Here is a 20,782-nt window from a genome sequence, read left to right as displayed (position 1 = left end):
GCTTATAATGCCACTATAATCCAATCTCAAGTCAGTGTTTCTGAAAGTTCCTCTGTTTGGCCTGTAGGTTCTGGAGAGTTTTAAGATCATGGATTACAGCTTGTTGCTGGGGCTGCATAACCTGGACCAAGGTGAGATGGAGCAGAAAATCGAGGGCTCTCAAAGCAGCAGTGATGGAAAAAGACCACCAGCCCAGAAAGCCCTCTATTCCACTGCCATGGAGTCAATCCTGGGAGCCTCAGCCTGTGGAGAGGAAATTGACACAGATGACACGTGAGCTTGAATTTATCCAAACACCAGACATTCTGACCTTTATGCATTTTACATTGGTGTTTAACACTGGATTACGTAATCATTCCAAATCGTGACAAAGTGTCTTTTTCCACCAAATGACAACATTAGGTTTCTTGTTTTTTCACTTGATAAATAAACCACTTCCATAACTGTTACATCAAGTATAACAGGGTATGGGTGACAACTATCAACAAGTGTGTGTGTGTGTGTGTGTGTGTGTGTGTGTGTGTGTGGTTGTGGGGGGGTGTTTAGGGTTAGGTAAAGTGGGTTAGGGTTAGATAACGTGGGTTAGAGTTAAGGTCAGGGTTAGGTAAAGTGGGTTAGGGTAACAATGTGGGTTAGGGTTAGGTAACGTGGGTTAGGGTTAAGGTTAGGGTTAGGTAACGTAGGCTAGGGTTAGGTAACCTGGGTTAGAGTTAAGGTTAGGGTTAGGTCATGTGATTAAGAGTTACAATGTGGGTTATGGTTAGGTAATGTGGGTTAGGGTGAGGTAAAGTGGGTTAGGTAACTTGGGTTGGGGTTACAATGTGGGTTAGGTAATGTAGGTTAGGGTTATTTAACTTGGGTTAGGGTTACAATGTGGGTTAGGGTTAGGTATCGTGGGTAAGGTTAGGTAACGTGGGTTAGGGTTACAATGTGGGTTAGGCTTAGAATGAGGGTTCGGGTTAGGTAACATGGGTTAGGGTTACAATGAGGTTTGGGCTAGGTAACGTGGGTTAGGGTTACAATGTGGGTTAGGGTTAGGTAACGTGGGTTAGGGTTACAATGAGGTTCGGGTTAGGTAACGTGGGTTAGGGTTACAATGAGGTTTGGGCTAGGTAATGTGGGTTAGGGTTAGGTAACGTGGGTTAGGGTTACAATGAGGGTTAGGTAATGTGGGTTAGGCTTACAATGTGGGTTAGGTAACGTGGGTTAGGCTTATAATGTGGGTTAGATAACGTGGGTTAGGGTTAGGTAATGTGGGTTAGGGTTACAATGAGGGTTAGGTAATGTGGGTTAGGCTTACAATGTGGGTTAGGTAACGTGGGTTAGGCTTATAATGTGGGTTAGATAACGTGGGTTAGGGTTAGGTAATGTGGGTTAGGTAACGTGGGTTCTCTTTCAAACATTCGTTCGGTATCTCACTATGGGGAATCGCCTCGGGCGTGACCAATCCTGGAAGCATCAATCACACCACGTCTGTCGACTGACAGACCAAGCACGACAGTGATGCGGGAGTCCCGCCTCCCTATATACACCGCTGCTGGCGGTCCCTGCCTCATTCTCGTTCTCTTCCCCGTGAAGATCCTTTTAGGAAGCTATCCTCAGCAGATCCTCTGGGGGCGGTCGCTTAACTGTTCACAGACAGGCCGTTAAGGTACATCTCCGAGCGCGGCTGTTTCTTGAGGAGAATATCCACTCGTGCCGGGAGTGATGAATGCGGGGGCGGATCTCTTGTCCCTGTACGGGGAGTGGTCTCTCCATCCTCAGGTAGTGAACCTGTTATGGGAGAGATTCGGCCGGGCCGCCTTAGATCTCTTCGCCTCGCATGAAAACACTCATTGCCCTCTGTTCTTTTCTTTTCTCTCGCGAGAAACGGTGCACCTATTGGTGTGGATGCGTTAGCCCACCCGTGGCCAAACGTTCTGCTTTACACTTTTCCTCCACTAAGTTTGATCGTGCCGACTTTAAAAAGAGTAAGAGAAGGCAGTCACTCTGTAATGCTAATTGCTCCAAACTGGCCAGGGAAAGTGTGGCTGACTGAGATATTCCAACTCTAGCACGATCGACCCTGGCCTCTTCCGTTGCGCAGGGATCTCCTCTCGCAAGCATGCGAAGAGATTTTTCATCCTGCACCGGACAGAGTAGCTCTCTGGGCCTGGCCCGTGAGAGGATGAATCTCAGCGTCGCTGGTTTGCCTCCGAGGGTGGTTGAGACGATTCAGAATGCGAGAGCAGCTTTGACGCACTCTGCATATGATAGTAAATGGAGTGTGTTTGAACTATGGTGTGCTCAGAGACATATTATCCCTTTTCACTGTTCTGTGGCAGATGTGTTGTGCTTTTTGCAAGAACTTTTGGATAAGGGCAGGGCTTTTCACCCGTTAAGGTTTATCTCGCCGCTGTTTCTGCATGTAGGGATTGACGGTAATACGATCAGTCATCACCCGCTTGTGTGCAGGTTCATGAAGGGGCGCAGCGCCTGAACACGTTCTCAAAGCCGCTAGTTAAGCCATGGGATCTGTCCGTGGTCCTGAGCGCGCTCTCTCAGCCTCCTTTTGAGCCGATAGAGAGTATTGATTTAAAGCTTCTTTCGCTGAAGGTTTCTTTGTTGTTGGCTCTTTCTACCGGGAATCGGGTTAGTGAACTTCATGCTTTGTCAGTTCATAACTCCTGTATTCGGTTTGCTTTGGATTTTTCGCAAATGACTCTCAAGACTAATCCAGCATTTATCCCTAAGGTGAGCGAGTTATAATAGCGTGGGTCTTAACCCTCCAGAAGGACTGAGGGCTCATAGTACCCGAGGCTTGGCCACTTCATGGGCGCTTTTTAAGGGTGGTTCGATTCAGGACATTTGTGCGGCAGCATGCTGGGCTTCGCCGCACACTTTTGTCCGTTTTTATAGGCTGGATGTCACGGAGCCTTCGCTGGCTCATTCCGTCCTGAGTGTGTTATATGTGTATATATGTGTATATATGTTTTATATATATATATATATATATATATATATATATATATATATATATATATATATATATATATATATATAATATGCATTTGTGTGTATACGTGTATATGTATATTTTGGGTATCTGTGTATATGAAAGGGAATGACAATGGATGATGGAAACATCGTGGATCGGATGTTTGTCATTCCTCTCACATTTCCACTCTCTTCGGTGAGAGGCATTATCTCTTTTTATCACATCACTGAATTGGTTGACACCTGCCTTGGACAGCATATCTGCAATACGGGAGTTGTCTATATCCCAAAGTGAGATACCGAACGAATGTTTGAAAGGGAACTTTAGGTTACTTACGTAACCCCGGTTCTATAATAACAGGAGTGAGGTCTTTCACCACACTTCCCTCCTTGCATTGCACAGAGAAGAGATATGTGAGAATGAGGCAGGGACCGCCAGCAGCGGTGTATATAGGAAGGCGGGACTCCCGCATCACTGTCGTGATCGGTCTGTCAGCCGACAGACGTGGTGTGATTGATGCTTCCAGGATTGGTCACGCCCGAGGCGATTCCCCATAGAGATACCTCACTCCTGTTATCAGAGAACTGGGGTTACGTAAGTAACCTAAAGTTAGGGCCAAATGTGGGTTATGGTTAGGTAACATGGTTCAGAGTTAAGGTTAGGGTTAGGTAACGTGGGTTAGGGTTTGGTAACAGGGGTTAGAGTTGGGTAATGTTGGTTAGAGTTAAGGTTAAGGTTAGGTAACGTAGGTTAGGGTTACAATGTGGGTTAGAGTTAGGGTTATGTTACTTGGGTTAGGGTTACAATGTGGGTTAGAGTTAGGGTTAGGGTTACAGTGTGGGTTAGGGTTAGGAAATGTGGGTTAGGGCTAGGAAACATGGGTTAGGGATAGTGTTAGGTAACTGGTTAGGGTTAGGTTACGTGTGTTAGGGTTATGTTCGTGGGTTAGGTAAGGTGAGTTAGGGTTAGGGTTACAATGTTGGGTTACAATGTTGGGTTAGGTAATGTGGGTTAGGGTTACTATGTGGGTTAGTGTTAGGTAACATGGGTTAGGGTTAGGTACGTGGGTTAGAGTTAAGGTTAGCGTTACGTTACGTGAGTTAGGGTTACAATGTTGGGTTAGGGTTAGGTAATGTGGCTTGGGGTTAGGTAACTTGGGTTAGGGTTACAATGTGGGTTAGTGTTAGGTAACGTGGGTTAGGGTTAGGGCGTGGGTTAGAGTTACAATGTGGGTTAGGGTTAGGTAATGTGGGTTAGGGTTACAATGTGGGTTAGGGTTAGGTAACATTGGTTAAGGTTACACTGTGGGTTAGGTTTAGGTAATGTGGGTTAGGTAGCGTGGGTTAGGGTACCGATGTGGGTAAGGGTTAGTTAACGTGGGTTAGGGTTACAATGTGGGTTAGGCTTAGGTAACGTGGGTTAGGGTTAGGTAACGTGGGTTAGGGTTACAATGATGGTTAGGGTTAGGTAACGTGGTTTAGGGTTAGGAACGTGGGTTAGGGTTACAATGTGGGTTAGGGTTAGGTAACGTGGGTTAGAGTTAAGGTTAGGGTTAGGTAACGTGGGTTAGGGTTAGGGAACATGGGTTAGGGTTGCAATATGGGCTAGGGTTAGGTAACGTGGGTTAGAGTTAAGTTTAGTGTTAGGTAATGTGGGTTAGGGTTACAATGGGGGTTAGGGTTAGGTAACATGGTTTAGAGTTAAGGTTAGGGTTAGGAAACATGGGTTAGGGATAGTGTTAGGTAACTGGTTAGGGTTAGGTTCGTGAGTTAGGGTTACAATGTGGGTTAGAGTTAGGGTTAGGTTACAATGTGGGTTAGAGTTAGGGTTAGGTTACATGGGTTAGGGTTACAATGTGGGTTGGGGTTTGGAAACGTGGGTTAGGGTTAGGTAACATGGGTTAGGGATAGTGTTGGGTAACTGGTTAGGGTTAGGTTACATGGGTTAGGGTTACAATGTGGGTTGGGGTTTGGAAACGTGGGTTAGGGTTAGGTAACATGGGTTAGGGATAGTGTTGGGTAACTGGTTAGGGTTAGGTTACATGTGTTAGGGTTATGTTATGTGGGTTAGGTAACGTGGGTTAGGGTTATAATGTTGGGTTAGGTAATGTGGGTTAGGGTTACAATGTGGGTTAGTGTTAGGTAACATGGGTTAGGGTTAGGTAACGTGGGTTAGAGTTAAGGTTAGGGTTAGGTTACGTGAGTTAGGGTTGGGGTTACAATGGTGGGTTAGTGTTAGGTAACGTGGGTTAGGGTTCGGGAACGTGGGTTAGGGTTAAAATGTGGGTTAGGGTTATGTTACGTGGGTTAGGTAATGTGGGTTAGGGTTAGGTAATGTGGGTTAGGGTTACAATGTGGGTTGGGGGTTGGTAACGTGGGTTAGGTAATGTGGGTTAGGGTTAGTTAACATGGGTTAGGGTTACAATGTGGGTTAGGCTTAGGTAACGTGGGTTAGGGTTAGGTAACGTGGGTTAGGGTTACAATTAGGGTTAGGGTTAGGAAACATGGGTTAGGGTTACAATGTGGGTTAGGGTTAGGTAACGTGGGTTAGAGATAAGGTTAGGGTTAGGTAACGTGGGTTAGGGTTAGGTAGCGTGGGTTAGAGATAAGGTTAGGGTTAGGTAACGTGGGTTAGGGTTATGTAACGTGGGTTAGAGTTAAGTTTAGGGTTAGGTAACGTGGATTAGGTAACGTGGAATAGGGATTTTGTTAGGTAATCTGTTAGTGTTAGGGTTAAGTAACGTCGGTTAGGGTTGGTAACGTGAGGTAGGGTTAGGGTTACAATGTGGGTTAGGGTTAGGTAACGTGGGTTAGGGTTAGGTAACATGGGTTAGGGTTACAATGTCGGTTATGGTTACAATGTGGGTTAGGTAACGTGGGTTAGGGTTAGGTAACATAGGTTAGGGTTACAATGTGGGTTAGGTAACGTGGGTTAGGGTAAGGTAACATCGGTTAGGGTTAAAATGTGGGGTTAGGTAACATGGGTTAGGGTTACAATGTGGGTGAGGGTTAGGAAAGTGAGTTAGACTGAACAACAACCCTAAACAATATTAACTAACCCTAATCCCAAATAAATAAAAAAGAATAAAAGTATAATGGTTATTGTAATTTTTTTTATGAAGAAAATAATTATTGCACAGAAAAGTACAGAATTAGATTATTAAAAGTGGTATTGTACATATGTTTTATTTTATTGCACAATGAGCAGAGCGTTTAAGTGTTCATGAGGTCGATTGTCTGGACTGAAGAAACTTTTTCTGTACCTACTGTCCTGGTGTTCTGTGCTCTGTAGCGTCAACCAGACAGCCAAAGTTCAGAAAGCATATGGTTTGGATGTGAGGGATCCAGGGTGATTTCCTGGGACCCTTTGCTCACTCTGGATGTGTACAGTTCCTGAAGTACGGGCAAAGGAGCATCAATCATCCTTTCAGCCGTTCAAACCTTCTTCTGTTATCTTCTGATGCCTGATTATGTAGCTGAGCCCAAACCAGACGGTTATTGAAGAGCACAGGACAGACTCCATGATGGCTGAGTAGAACTGTTTGAGCAGCTGCTGTGGCAGGTCAAACTTCATAAGCTGGTGAAGGAAGTACAGTCTCTGTTGGTCCTTTTTAACAATGAAGTCGATGTGATTGTTCCACTTTAGGCCCTGGGAGATGGTGGTGCCCAGGAACCTGAATGACTCCACTGTTGCCACTGTGCTGTTCATGATGGTGAGTGGGGGGGAGTGCAGGGGGTTTCTCCTGAAATCCACAATCATCTCCACTGATTTGAGCGTATTAAGCTCCAGGTTGTTATGACTGCACCAGACAGGCAGCTGCTTGACCTTCTATATGCAGATTCATCACTGTTGTTAATGAGGCCAATGACTGTTGTCTGTAAACTTCATGAGCTTTAGAGAGGGTCTGTAGAGGTGCAGTGGTTGGTGTACAGGAAGAAGAGCAGTGGGGAAAGAACACACCAGTGCTAATAAGTATAGCTGTTTGACATGAATTTACCCAGTCTTACTAACTGTTGCCTATCTGTCAGAAAGCTGGTGATCCACTGACAGGTGCAGCTCAGAACAGAGGTCTGGGTTTGTTTGGTCTGGAGGAATGTTGGGATGTTGTATTGAAGGCTGTACTGAAGTCCACAAACAGGATCCTCACATAAGACCGCAGATTTGTACAGATGTTGCAGGAAGAAGTGCAGTCCCATGTTCACCGCCTCATCCACAGACATGCAGGGTGTCCAGCAACGGTCCAGTGATGTCCTTCAGATAAACCAACAACAGTCTCACAAATGACCATGACCACAGATGCTAGAGCAATTGGTCTGTAGTCTTAAGGGATGGGCTGACGATGATGGTGGAACGGTTAAAGCAGGTAGGCACTTCACACATTTTCATTGATTTGTGGAAGATCTGTGAAAAGATGCACGCCAGTTGGTCTGCACAGGTTCTTAGACAGGCTGGTGAAACACCGTCTGGCCCGGTTCTTTCCTTCTTTTTTGTTTCCTGAAAACAAGACACACATCATCTTTACTAATCTGAAGTACACGAGAGACGGGGGCTGCTGGAGGTGTTGATGGTTGAGTGGTGAGATGGTCAGGACGGGTGTGAGGTGTGAGACCAGGAGTTTCAAATCTACAGTATCAAATTAAATATCTAATAAAATCAAATTTTATTTGTCACATACACATACATACAGAGTACGACATGCAGTGAAATGCTTTGTATGATTGTCCAACATTTTAGCCTTAAAAAAGGAGTTAAATTTAAGGATAAAAAATTAAGCAGATAAATAAAAAGTATAAACTATAGAAGATATATAAACTTTAGGGGTCGCCACAGCGGATCATCCGCATGTTTGATTTGGCACATGTTTTTACGCTGGATGCCCTTCCTAATGCAACACCACCGAGGTGGTGGAATGAACTCCCCCTAGATGTCCGTACAGCAGAGTCCCTGACTATCTTCAATAGACGACTGAAAACCTACCTCTTCCTAAAATACCTAAACTAGCACTTTCCAAGTTTGTAGAATTCGAGTTATATTTATATTAATTTATAATCTTGCATACCAGTGTAGTTTTATTCAATACTAGAGACTCAAAGCACTTTTGTACGTCGCTCTGGATAAGGGCGTCTGCTAAATGCCACAAATGTAAATGTAAATGTAACCCTCCGCATTTATCCAGGCTTGGGACCGGCACTGAGAGTGGCTGGGGTTGGTTCCCTGACCCGGGCCGCAGCGTTGCCTGTCCTGCATAGTGCTGTTCCCGCTCCAGGAAGTAATGCTACCCGTCAGGATGCTCTCAATGGTGCAAATGTAAAAGGTCCTTAGCACCTGAGAGGGTAGTCTCTGAAGTATCTCAGATGGTACAGATGCTGCCGGGCCTTTTCACCAGGGTGTTAATGTGAAGGACCAAGACAGGTCCTGTGTGGTGTGAACACCTAGGTACTAGAAACTGTCCACTCTCTCCACTTTAATGTTTAGCAGTTGGTATGACCGTTCCTGTTTCATGCTGAAGTCCACTATTAACTCCTTAGTTTTCCTGATGGTAAGTAGAAGATTGTTCTCCTGGAACCATCTCTCCAGGTTTTTAATCTTCTGTAGGTAGGCTGCCTCGTCGTTGTTGAAGATCAGGCCCACCACAACAGTGTCATCAGCAAACACGATGATGGTGGTGGAGTTGGTAGTGGCCACACAGTCATATATGTACAGTGAGTACAGCAGAGGGCTCAGAACACAACCCTGGGGAGCTCCAGTGCTGAGGGTGAGGGTGGATGAGGTGTGTTTGCCCACCCATACAGTTTGTGGTCTGTCTGTCAGGAAGTTGAAGATCCTAGGACCTCCAACTTAAAGGTTAGTGTGGAGGGAATTATGGTGTTAAACGCTGAACTGTAGTCCACAAACAGCATAATTTCCTTTTCTGTAGTCCAGATGACTCACCGTTTGTGGAGATGAGCGTCCTCAGTAGAGCAGTTTGGGCAATACGCGAACTGTAGAGGATCCAGTCTCTGACAAGTCTTTTAAAGCACTTAATGACTACTGAGGTCAGGGCTACAGGGTGGTAGTCATTGAGGCAGGTGGGCTGGGGTTTCTTCGGGACAGAACGGAGATCTCAGAGCATCGGGGATGGTTTTATCCACCCACGGCTTCTGGTTGGTAAACGTTCTGATGGAGGTTTTCTGTACCGTATCTTCCACTAATTTCCCTATGAATCTCACAACCTCTTCCGTAAAACATGTTGACGTCATTAGAGCTGCCCCAAACATGTCCAGGTCTGCGTCATCCTAAGCGTCCTGCAGAGCAGCCACCGATTGGTCGTCCAGCGCACGACATCCCTCTGAACCGGAGCTTCCTGTTTCAGCTTTTGTTTGTATACAGGCATGAGGAAGATGGAGGCATGGTCCGATTTCCCAAACGGTGGACGTGATTGTGCCTTGTAGATGTTATTGAATGGTGTGTAGCAGTGGTCCAGTGTCCTTCCGCCCTAGTGGGGCAGGTGATGGGCTGCTGAAAGTTTTGGTAGTGCGCGCTTGAGGTTGGCACTGTTAAAGTCTTCCAGCGTCCTGATGCTGTGTTTGGTGTAGTGTTAGTGTCTCATGTAAATCCCATATTCTGCTGGAGGTGGGATATAAACGGCACTGACTTTGACCGAGCTGAATTCCCGAGGTAGATAGATGGTCAGTAGTTCCAAATTTGGTGTGCAGTAGCGTGAATTGGGAACAATGCTCGCGCTGTCCCACCAGTGGTTGCTCACCATCAGACACAGTCCACCTCCGCTTGACTTCCCCGACTCCAGTGTTCTGTCCATGAGGTGAAATGAGAAAAACTCGGCCGGCTGGATTGCGTGGTCCGGTACCGCTGGGTTCAGCCATGTCTCGGTGAAGCAGAGAAGGTTGCAGTCCAGAATGTCCCTCTGGAACTTGATCCTTGCCCTGAGGTCGTTGACCTTGTTTTCCAGAGACTGGACGTTGGCTAACAGAATACTAGGTAAGGGAGCGTGGTGTGCTCGTGTCCTCAGCCAGTTCCTGATGCCGGCTTGTTTCCCTCATAGATGCCAGTATGGGTCGCATCCTTTGTTCTTCCTCAGGATCTCGCTCGGCCAGTGTGGGTCCGGGTTTGAAATCAGCAAAAAAACTCTGCAGTAAAACCCATTTAGGTCATCAGCCAGTTGTTGATTCCCTACAGAGCTGGAGTATGGTGTCTTGTAGCTTGTGAGGTCCCTCAGGACTTTCCACACTAAAGCAGGGTCACTGGCTGAAATCTGATCTTCCAGCTTATTTAGAGTTTCTCCTCTTCTCTACTCTAATCTTTTTTTTGTGTGTGTGTGTGTGTGTGTGTGTGTGTGTGTGTGTGTGTGTGTGTGTTAGTTCCCGGCCTGATTATACAAGATCCTGTTCCTGTTGGGCTCCTCTTTGGCCTGATGAAGTTGTCTGAGTCTTGCTGTGAATCAGGGCTTCTCGTTGTTGTATGTTAAATGTCCAGGAAGAAATGCATAAATCCTCACAATAACTGCTATTAGATGTTACAGAGTCTGTGAGCTGCATCCAGATCTGAGGCAGCAGCTACAAAAACACTACTCAGTGCAGTAAAAACAGGCTTGTGATGTCTGCTCTTATACTGGTCCATGTTTTTACAGTCTTTATTACAGGCGTAGCAGATGGAAGTTTTTGCCTGTATGTAGGGAGAAGATGAATCATGCAGTGGTCTGAGTCCTAAAGCAGCTCTGCAGATAGAGTGATATGAACACTTTATTGTGGTGTATCAGTGGTCCAGAATGTTTTTGTCTCTGATAGAACATGTAATATGCTGTTTAAATTTTGGAAGTTCCTGTGTGCCAGCTGTTGCAGCGCTGCGTTCACACACGCTTGTGGAGGAAAATAAACTGTGAATGAAACAGGTGAGTAGCTACCGTTGATGAAGAGCACTTCTATTTTAGGACAGCACAACTTCTTCATAGCTGTTACATCTGTACACCACCTTTCATTGATGTAGGAGCATGTGTCCCTCCGCCTCGCGATTTCCTGGCGATTCTGTATCGCGGTCTGCTCTGAACAGCTGGAAGCAGGGCAGATGTAACATGCATTTGTTTTCATACAGCCAGTCTCAGTGTAACACAGAAGCAGAGTTAAAAAGTTCTTATTTGTTCGGGAGAGCAGGAGACGTTCATCCACTTTGTTGATTCGCCAGATGGACACTAGGTAGCGCAGTTCTAAAGCTGCACTGTCGGAGCCTGACCAACGTGCCGGCTTGCTTTTTACGCTTAAAGCCTTTAAAGAGAGCCGCTGCTCCACCAACTACAATGTCCAGCAAAACGTCCTAATAGACCAAACTGGTAAAAGATTGTGTGGTTTGTTCTGCCGAATGTTCAGCAGTTCTGATTAAAGTGACTGTGACATGAAAGACAAAAGACAGGACAAGCTAACAAAAACAGTGCAGCAACTGGAGCCCTCCACAACAAGGCTGCCATCTGTGGTGCCATCATGGAGCATTCTCAAGAGCATCTGGGATATACCCCTATATATACACACACACTCCAGTTTCTGCTTTAGACTGGTAATTAGTGAAGAGGGTTATATATTAATATAAAAGTGTTTTATATTATTTTGCACTGGCTAATGGGCAGAAAATGCTGCCAAATTTGACCCCAGTGCTGAGCAGGTACTAAACACATCTGGGTATCGATCTGATGATTCAATTCAAATAAGATTTGTTTGGAAGAAAGAATCTCCGTGCATTTCATCCATTCAGCATCAGCTGTCTGCAGAAAAGTCTATAAAAGTCATAATATATTTTTCTCCACCTCAGGATGGGAGGAATCCCGGCAGTGAACGGTAAAGGAGAGCATCTGTTGCTGTACATTGGCATTATTGACATCCTGCAGTCTTACAGGTAAAACAGTCCACCGTGTCAGAATGTTGTGGTTTTAATGTTCAATGTTCTGGTTTTACTGCGAGCTGTAAATAAATCCAAATTTCACTCAGAGCCAGTCTGAAGCTCACTACTGGTGATTTTTGTTCCAGGTTAATAAAGAAGTTAGAACACACATGGAAAGCTCTCGTTCATGACGGGGTGAGTATTAAAGTTTCTTCTACACTACGTACACATTTCACTCAGTTGAGATCTGGGTTATAAGATCGATTCTCTGCTCTGTATAAAGGTATAATGAATGAGCAGCACACTCCTCCTCTGTGGTCTTTCACCCTTGATCTTTAAGGTCACCTTCCTTTCTGCATGTATTTATGAAGCTTCAAACACTTTAATCCAGTCACAGATTGAGAAAATTAGACATCCAGCGGCCATAAACCCATTAAACTGTAAAATAAATGTCACAATCTGTATCAGAACACTTCTTTTTCTTCTTTCGGCTTCTCCCATTAGGGGGCGCCACAGCAGATCATCCATCTCTATACTCCCCCCTGTCCTCTACATCTGCCTCTTTCAAACCAACTACCTGCATGTCTTCCCTCACCACATCCATAAACCTCCTCCTTGGTCTTCCTCTTTTCCTCATTCCTGGTGGCTCCATCCTTAGCATTCTCCTACTAATATACCTACTAATATGTCCCTCCTCTGCACATGTCCAAACCATCTCAATCTCACCTCCCTCACCTTGTCTTCAAAACGTCCTCTAATAAACTTATTTCTAATCCTGTACATCGACGTCACTCCCAACGAACATCTCAACATCTTCAGCTTTGCTACCTCCAGCTCCACCTCCTGTCTTTTACTCAATGCCACTGTCTCTAAACCATACAACATCTCAGGTCTCACCAAAGTCCTATAAACTTTGCCTTTCACTCTCACAGATACTCTTCTATCACAAATCACTCCTGATATCACTCTTCTCCATCCACTCCACCCTGCCTGCATTCTTTTCCCCACTTCTCAAACACACTCTCCATTACTTTCCACTGTTGACCCTAAGTACCTGAACTCCTCCACCTTCTCCACCTCTTCTCTCTGCAACCGCACCCCTCCACTGCCCTCCCTCTCATTCACACGCATGTACTCTCCAGGATCTTCTCCACCTGCTCCCTACTTTCACCACAAATAACAATATCATCCACAAACATCATAGTCCATGGAGACTTCTGTCTGACCTCGTCCGTCAAACTGTCCATCACCACTGCAAACAGGAAAGGGCTCAGAGCCGATCCTTGATGCAGTCCAACCTCCACCTTGAACCAGTCTGTGGTTCCTACTGCACACTTCACTGCTATCACACTGTCCTCATACATGTCCTGCACCACCCTCACATACTTCTCTGACACACCTGACTTCCTCATACAATACCACAACTCCTCTCTCCACCCTGTCGTACGCCTTCTCTAAATCCACAAACACACAATGCAACTCCTTCTGACCTTCTCTGTACTTCTCCATCAACATTTTCAAAGCATATACTGTGTCTGTGGTGCTCTTCCTTGGCATTAAACCATACTGCTGCTCACAGATGCTCACCTCTTCTCTCAGCCTGGCTTTCACTACTCTTTCCCATAACTTAATGGTGTGACTGATCAACTTTATTCCCCTGTAGTTACTGCAGGTCTGCACATCTCCCTTATTCTTAAAGATCGGTACCAGCACACTCCTTCTCCATTCCTCAGGCATCTTCGCACCTTCCAAAATCCTGTTAAACAACCTGGTTAAAAACTCCACTGCATTTCTCCTAAACATCTCCATGCTTTTACCGGTATGTCATCTGGTCCAACCGACTTTCCACTCTTCGTCCTCTTAATCGCTGCTCTCACTTCCTGCTTCACCATCTCAAAACCATCCAACCTTCTCTCTCTCTTGTTTTCCTCATTCTTATTTTTTTTATAATAAATTAGTTTGATGATCTAAAACAATAAAGTGTGATAAACATGCAAAAATAATAAGAAATCAGAAAGTAAAACCACTGTATGTAAATAATTACTCGTACAGCTGCCTTGAATAATCCGTTGCTAAAAATGATAACATTAAAATTTTGTGTAATTAGAGTGTAAAGAAGTGATAATCCAGGTGTAGATGTTCCAGGATGTTAGTGTAGATGTGGAGATGGTGAAGGTCCTGAGGTGAAGTGGAGAACATTATAATGGTGTAAGGTCTCACACCTCACTGTGGATCATCACCTTATTCTATGGTCACTTCCCAACAATGAGGAGTTCAAGCTGTTATTGATGTTTGCAGAGTAAAACTGACTGAATGGATCAAAATAACACTTTTAATATTTTATATTCTCCTCATTACATCTACAATTCTGCTGCTCCGAATCACACACACAGATAAAGTAGTGCCAGAAGATCACATTTAGTTACTTAATGATTATTAAAAACTTATTAGAGAGACAGTGAGTGTGTGTGTGTGTGTGTGTGTGTGTGCTAATTATGAAACTGTTGGTGTTACCTCCTGGTGCTGTTTTTTGTTAAATTTCTTGTTTAAACTTTTTATTTTTCCCAGTTTGTGGTGTTAATGAAAATCCCTGTATTCACCGGGGAGCTCATTGAGGTCACTAGGAAATGTGTACAATCGCCATCTCACTCTGGATGGAACTGGAACTGGATGTTACTATTCAATTCAGTTTTATTAGTAGAGCGTTTTTTCAACAATGGACAATGTCTCAAAGCAGCTTTACAAAAATAAAGCAGTTATAAACTTGTATTAAAGAATGTATAAGTTTAGTGACTATAAGTTTGTTTATGAGTTTATAATTTATGGTGCTTTTAAAGTAAGAAGGCTGATTTATGCATGTCACATGTACTTTACAGCACAGTGAAATTATTTCTGCATTTATCTGTGTGACGATAGGAAGCTGGTGTCAGAGCACAGCGTCAGTCATCATAGAGCCCCCTCACCTTGTCTCCAAAATGTCCTCTAATAAACTCATTTCTAATCCTGTCCATCGTCGTCACTCCCAAAGAAAATCTCAACATCTGTATCAGAACACATAAATAATACAATTCATACACTATTCTGGCCAACTGTTTATTTCATTCTGTAAAATTGATTATTACAGTTATTATTCCTAAATATTTGGTCCAAGCTTACATTTAAAATCCTGTTCATTTTTGTAGGTATTGAAATTTAAATAAACCCTTTTTTTGTGACCAGAGAAATAAAACATATAAAGCATAAGTATATAGTTTTATATAATGGGTTGTGATTTCCTCCACTGCATGAATAAAAAAACCACTGACAAGCACTGGGGTATATAATAATCATGATCAAACTTTTATCTGAGTTTATCTGGTTTTATTACACGGTGCTAGAATGAGGTATAGAAATACCTTTTTTTTTGTCAAAATCTCTCTCACACACACACACACACACACACACACACACACACACACACACACACACACACACACACAGTATCACATTCAGAAGTTGTTTAATTATAGCTGTAAGCTGTGAGACTGTACCACTTCCACAGTATGGCGTGTGATGTATTTACCTGCGTCTGAACCTGCTACTTCATTTACACATTAATGAAACATTTTCTCCAGCAGTTGGTGATTAAACTTATGTGACTTTGATTCAAGTAGATCTAAAATGTTTTTTGTTCTTTTATTGTATTATTTTATTATAAAATGAATTATATTATATCAAATACAGTTACTTATATTTTATAAGTATATCTTATATGTTATATTTTACTAAACCCTGTGACAGATCACGACATTAGTTTACAAAAAATTAGCTAGATATTTTTGGCATGCTGTAATCCTTGTTGTCTCCTTGTGTGCTTACCAGGGACAAAATAAATCTGCCAGCATCGTGTTTTCACCTTGAAGCCCTGAAGATAAAATGTACTGCTGTAGTTCAGTTATTTGCTCTGTCCAAAATATTTCACAGGGCTTAACATTAACACTTCTGTACTTACTGTAAGGTTCGGCCAGGTATGGCCTCTTGAGAGAGTACTGAAAACGTTTGATGTGATGTGATGTGATTGTGTACCATCTTTGACAGGGCAAGAACACACTGTTCTCCTCTAGCCGAAATATCTCCCAACATCACAGCATTTCCTAAAAATATCTGTACTGCTATCATTTACTTCATCACAGAGACTTGTCTGATTCAGCTGGTTTTTACCATATATATATATATATATATATATATATATATATATATATGTGTGTGTGTGTGTGTGTGTGTGTGTGTGTGTGTGTGTGTGTGTGTGTATGTGTTGCTGTATATGACTAAAATGGCTGCTTCTACCACCTCTTTGTGCTTAGTATTGTGTGTTTATAGTTGAAAAAAAAATTTCAGTTTTTTTTATTTTTATTTGTTATTTTTATTTTGTAGGACACAGTATCTGTTCATCGCCCTTCTTTCTATGCAGACAGATTCTTCAGATTTATGAGCAGCACAGTATTTCGGAAGAGCACCTGTAAGTCTACTTCCAAAACTTGACTGATTTATTGTCTACTGATTACCTGCTGATTGATTATACATGTGTATTATATTCTGTCAGCTTGGTGTCACTGGAAAATACTTCAGAGTACTGATGGACACCGACCTGGAGCATACTACAAATGAAATGTATTTTATTTATGCAATGAAGTGTCCTGCATGTCACTCACCTGAATCCAGTCACCTGAATCAAATGAATACATTGGTCCTGAAATAAAAGTTGGATTTAAGGGAATATAGCAGATGAGGACTGATAAGTGTTTACATTTAATGGTTAATAAACAAAACAAAATTTTGTTAAAAAATAATTTTGGATTTTTGCAGGTATCCACCGGCCCCTCGACCCCACAACCCCTTTATCAGTTAGCCTCGTTTCTCCAGTTCAAAACTAAAGAAGCACTAACGTCAGACACAAATCATCATTTGAGCTTTTTGTTTTCTTGTAGTCAGAACAATATTCCTGTATATCTTCTCAGCCTTGAAGTCTTCTCCCTCGAAGCGTGGACGTGGAGGTCTGGTTGTGCCCAAATACTCCGGGCCTGGAGCCGCATGGTCGATCAGCCAGCTCCCCTCTGAGAGAGATGACAGTATTTTTGACCTGCGAGGGGCACGCAGCTTCCCCACGCTGGAGGACGAAGGTAAATGTCTGTGTTTGCAACTGCACATGAAAATACCTGCTCATTCTGCTGGGCTTCAGAACTCTGAGTGTACTGTACATGTAAAGCATGTCTTAGTGTTTCCAAAACCCCTGTGTGAATGGGGTAGGTGTGAGGGGGATTGGTTATGGGGGGTGGGGGGCTGTGTTTTGTTTCAGGAGTGGTTCAAGGTGAATTTTTTAACTGCCACTGTTTTGCTTTTCCCCAGAGGTGAAGAAGTTTACAGATGTTGACAAAAAATGTACATTATATTTGGTCTAATGCATCTAGAAGAATTCTAGTTCCTCTGAGTAAACAAGATGTTTAATCAGCAGTTCTTTGACATGTTTGTGTGTGTGTCAGGTCGCTTAGATGTTCTTCCCGCAACACCTCCATCGTTTGAGGATGCCACCACAGCCTCCATCGCCACCACTCTCTCCTCCACCACCTCTCTCTCCATTCCTGAACGCTCCCCATCCGACACATCTGAGCACCCTCGCTACAGGTAACCAACCTATAGCACACACACATGCACACACACATTGCTCTTCTTTCCTGTTATAATTCTATTTTTGTTTTCTCTCCCAGGAGACACACCCTGTCTAGCCAAGATGGAACGTAAGTTGTTTAGACTTTGAATATTTCTCTCATGAGTGAAAGACCATCAGTTTATTAAAGCACATACAGAGGCACTATTTTCCCTGTTACACTTCATTCTTTATTCTCAATAGTGAATAGTTAAATAGTGCTTTGCTAAACATTGGCACCCTCTGCTGGTGTTATTGTAGGACTCAGGATGAAGATCAGCAGACCATCACAGTGGAGGTTGAGTTGAAGAGACAAGACAGTGAGCCTACCCTCATAGCACCGCAGCCTTCTCCAGAGATGAGGTACTTATTAGTGTAACAGCCTCTGGGTAATAAAACTGTTGTGTAACGTCTGCTGGGAAACATGATTCTGTGTGCTGTATATGTGTCTCTATAAACATACATCATTGTAAAAAAATCTAAGTAAATAAAAACTGATTGGAAACAAATACATTAATCCGTTGATTGATAAATGTGATATTTTTGGTGGTTAACACATGACACTTACAGCCACAGAGCTACAGCAGAACAATGTCAGCAGGGTATGGAAGGGGCTAAAAACCATCACTGGTCATAAGGAACCCAGCTCTAATCTATTCTTCAACAGATTTGATCAGCTGGATCCACTTCAGTTTGCCTTCCAGCCAGGCATTGGAGTGGAAGATACTGTCATCTTCCTCCTTAACAGGGCTCTTTCACATCTGGAAAAGGCTGGGAGCACAGTGAGAGTCATGTTTTTTACTTTTCTAGTGCTTTTAACATCATCCAACCTGCACTTCTTAGGGTTAAGCTGGTGTACATGGAGGTGGACCATCACCTGTCTACCTGGATATTGGATTACCTCACAGACCGACCACAGTATGTGAGGACTCTTGACTATGAGTCTGACATGATTGTGTGCAAAACACTGAAGCCCCACAGGGAACAGTTCTGGCCCCGTTCCTCTTCACCGTCTACACTGCAGAAGTTCTCTGATGATTCTGTCATCGTCGGCTTGATCACAGATGATGATGACAGGGAGTACAGAGGACTGATCCAGAATTTTGTAGATTGGTACCAACAGGGCTGCCTCCAGATAAATGTGAGGGAAACCAATTAATTAATTCAGGTACAGGACAGTGTGAGAGTGGACACTTCTAAATCCCAGGGTGTTTATCTGAACAGCAAACTGGAAAAGAGAGGACAAGAAAGGTCAGAGCAGACTCTTTCTTCTGAGGAGACAAAGGTTTTTTGGAGTGCAGGAGAGCTACTGAAGACCTTTTTTGACTCTGTGGTGGCCTCAGCCATCTTCTATGGAGTGGTCTGCTGGTGCATCAGCGTCTCTTCTGCAGATGGGAAGAGACTGGACAAGCTGATCAGCTCAGCTCAGTCCTGGACACTGTACAGGAGGTGGGAGAAGGAGGATGGGAGTTAAACCATCATTATTGCTGCAGAACATCTCTCACCCTCTGTATGAAACAGCTTTCTTGCTGAGCAGCTCCTTCAGTAACAGACTGGTACATGTGTCTGAAGGAGCGATACAGAAGATCTTTTCTCCCTGCTGCTATTAGACTTTACAATCAGAGCTGCTCCTAGTAAACCAGTCACCAAAATACAACACTGTTATTACTGTATTTTTACTATGCAATAACAATAACTTACATTTTTGTGTAATAGAAAGTGTGCAACAACCACTTTAAACTCTGCAATTTGATTGATTGATAATGAAAATACTATATTGTTTGTTTCTTTTCTTCTGTATATATTTGCACATTTATTTGCTGCTGTAACATGGAAATTTTCCCACTGTGGGATGAATAAAGGTATATTTGATTTTACTTTACATGCACTACAGTCAGAAATGCTGCTAATTAAGACTTTGTGACCAATCAGATGTGAGAATTTAATAACGCTGTGCTATAAGCTTCAGGACTTGTATTACGTTTTTAACAGCAGAAAAAAACATGGAGGTATGTTTGGACACAGAAATGTGCGTACATCATTTCTTCTTGTTTTTCATTCAACAGTGGTCTGAACACACACCAGCTCTCTCTCTATCTGCTCAGAGTCAATGGAGCTTCGATGATTGAATGTAGAGGAATCTGTCTTGCTGTCATGAAATAACTTGTATAAAGTGTAATGTACTGTATAGGGTAGAAAATGAAGTATGAAGCAGGAGCTTGAAGGTCAGTCATGTTGTCTAGCAGCAGTGATGATAAACGGTCCATCTCCTGCTGTAAAAGTCTTTTACACTATTTATTTATTTATTTATTTATTTATTTAAACGATGTGATCTTGTGTGATTGTGTGTGTTCCAACCTTATTAAGTGCAATCTTCTTTCTTCATCTCAATCTAACAGTGAAGAACCAGACCGCCAAGCTGAAGCTTCCTGTTCCACACATCCTGTGAGCCCTAAAATAGTGGTGGACTCAGACTGCACCAGTCAAGCTTCTGGCTGCCCCAGCCACTCCTCTGTAGACGAGGATGATGATGTGCCAATCAGTGATATCTACTTTGTAAGTATTCATTTAGCAAACTTTGATTCTTCCACTTTATACCAGAATGTATATTGTCTTTTGAGCATGTCAAGTGTTTTACATATTTGTATTTCATCTCTCAGCAGAGCAGGTCTTTAGTGTTCTACAGCACTCTTTATAAATCTTAGCAGCAGTGTAGTGTGAGAACTATAAGAGAACACAGCCATGTTTACTGGCTCTGTGACGTGAGTGAGGAGATGATGTGAATCTGTGCAGTCTGCAGAATCGCTGGTGTGAGGCGTGGGTGATTGCTAGCCTGGTGAGAAACCAGTGTGAGTGTGTGGTGTGTAACTAAACACTGTCTGCCCTGCAATGTGCTGAAGCCAGACGAGAAACAGTTCAATATCCAGAACACATAAGCCATAAATAAGTCAGTAATTATGTAATAAGTTGATATTAAACAATAGTTTTGTAATACGGATGATTTACAGATGATTAGAGAGTCTGATACACATTGATGTTCAGAATGGATTTATATAAACATCCAGATTTCAGGTGCAAAGCTGCTCTCAGTATTGTTCAGCAGAAAAACATGATCAACAAAGCAACATCAGTTTTATCGTAAGCTGCAGGATTAGAAACAAACAGCCTTTATTTCTCACACTTACATTACAGCACAGTGGACTTGTGTTCTGCACATATCCCAGCCTGGGGAGAATTTGGCTCAGAGTGCATGGTCA

At 43.2% G+C, this 20,782-nt stretch overlaps 1 protein-coding gene across 9 annotated transcripts in view; it reads left to right on the top strand.

The window, feature by feature from the left end:
- pip5k1ca (phosphatidylinositol-4-phosphate 5-kinase, type I, gamma a) overlaps positions 1-20,782 on the top strand; it is a 64,388-nt gene that overhangs the window by 31,159 nt on the left and 12,447 nt on the right. For 7 of the 9 annotated variants that reach the window (XM_046857907.1, XM_046857906.1, XM_046857908.1 and 4 more), the window contains exons 8-16: positions 68-273; positions 11,774-11,857; positions 11,989-12,037; positions 16,256-16,340; positions 16,840-17,001; positions 17,362-17,503; positions 17,587-17,616; positions 17,787-17,888; positions 19,925-20,081. In XM_046857907.1, coding sequence (XP_046713863.1) covers positions 68-273; positions 11,774-11,857; positions 11,989-12,037; positions 16,256-16,340; positions 16,840-17,001; positions 17,362-17,503; positions 17,587-17,616; positions 17,787-17,888; positions 19,925-20,081 — 1,017 coding nt within the window. Of the gene's footprint in view, positions 1-67; positions 274-11,773; positions 11,858-11,988; positions 12,038-16,255; positions 16,341-16,839; positions 17,002-17,361; positions 17,504-17,586; positions 17,617-17,786; positions 17,889-18,192; positions 18,308-19,591; positions 19,877-19,924; positions 20,082-20,782 lie in introns of those variants that run through there. The other 2 variants (XM_046857915.1, XM_046857912.1) reach the window with 2 other exon arrangements.

Source organism: Silurus meridionalis, chromosome 9, assembly GCF_014805685.1.
Source record: "Silurus meridionalis isolate SWU-2019-XX chromosome 9, ASM1480568v1, whole genome shotgun sequence".
Lineage (NCBI taxonomy): Eukaryota > Metazoa > Chordata > Actinopteri > Siluriformes > Siluridae > Silurus > Silurus meridionalis.
Note: the sequence above shows the minus strand (reverse complement) of the source record. Positions and strands in the feature narration are given on the sequence as shown.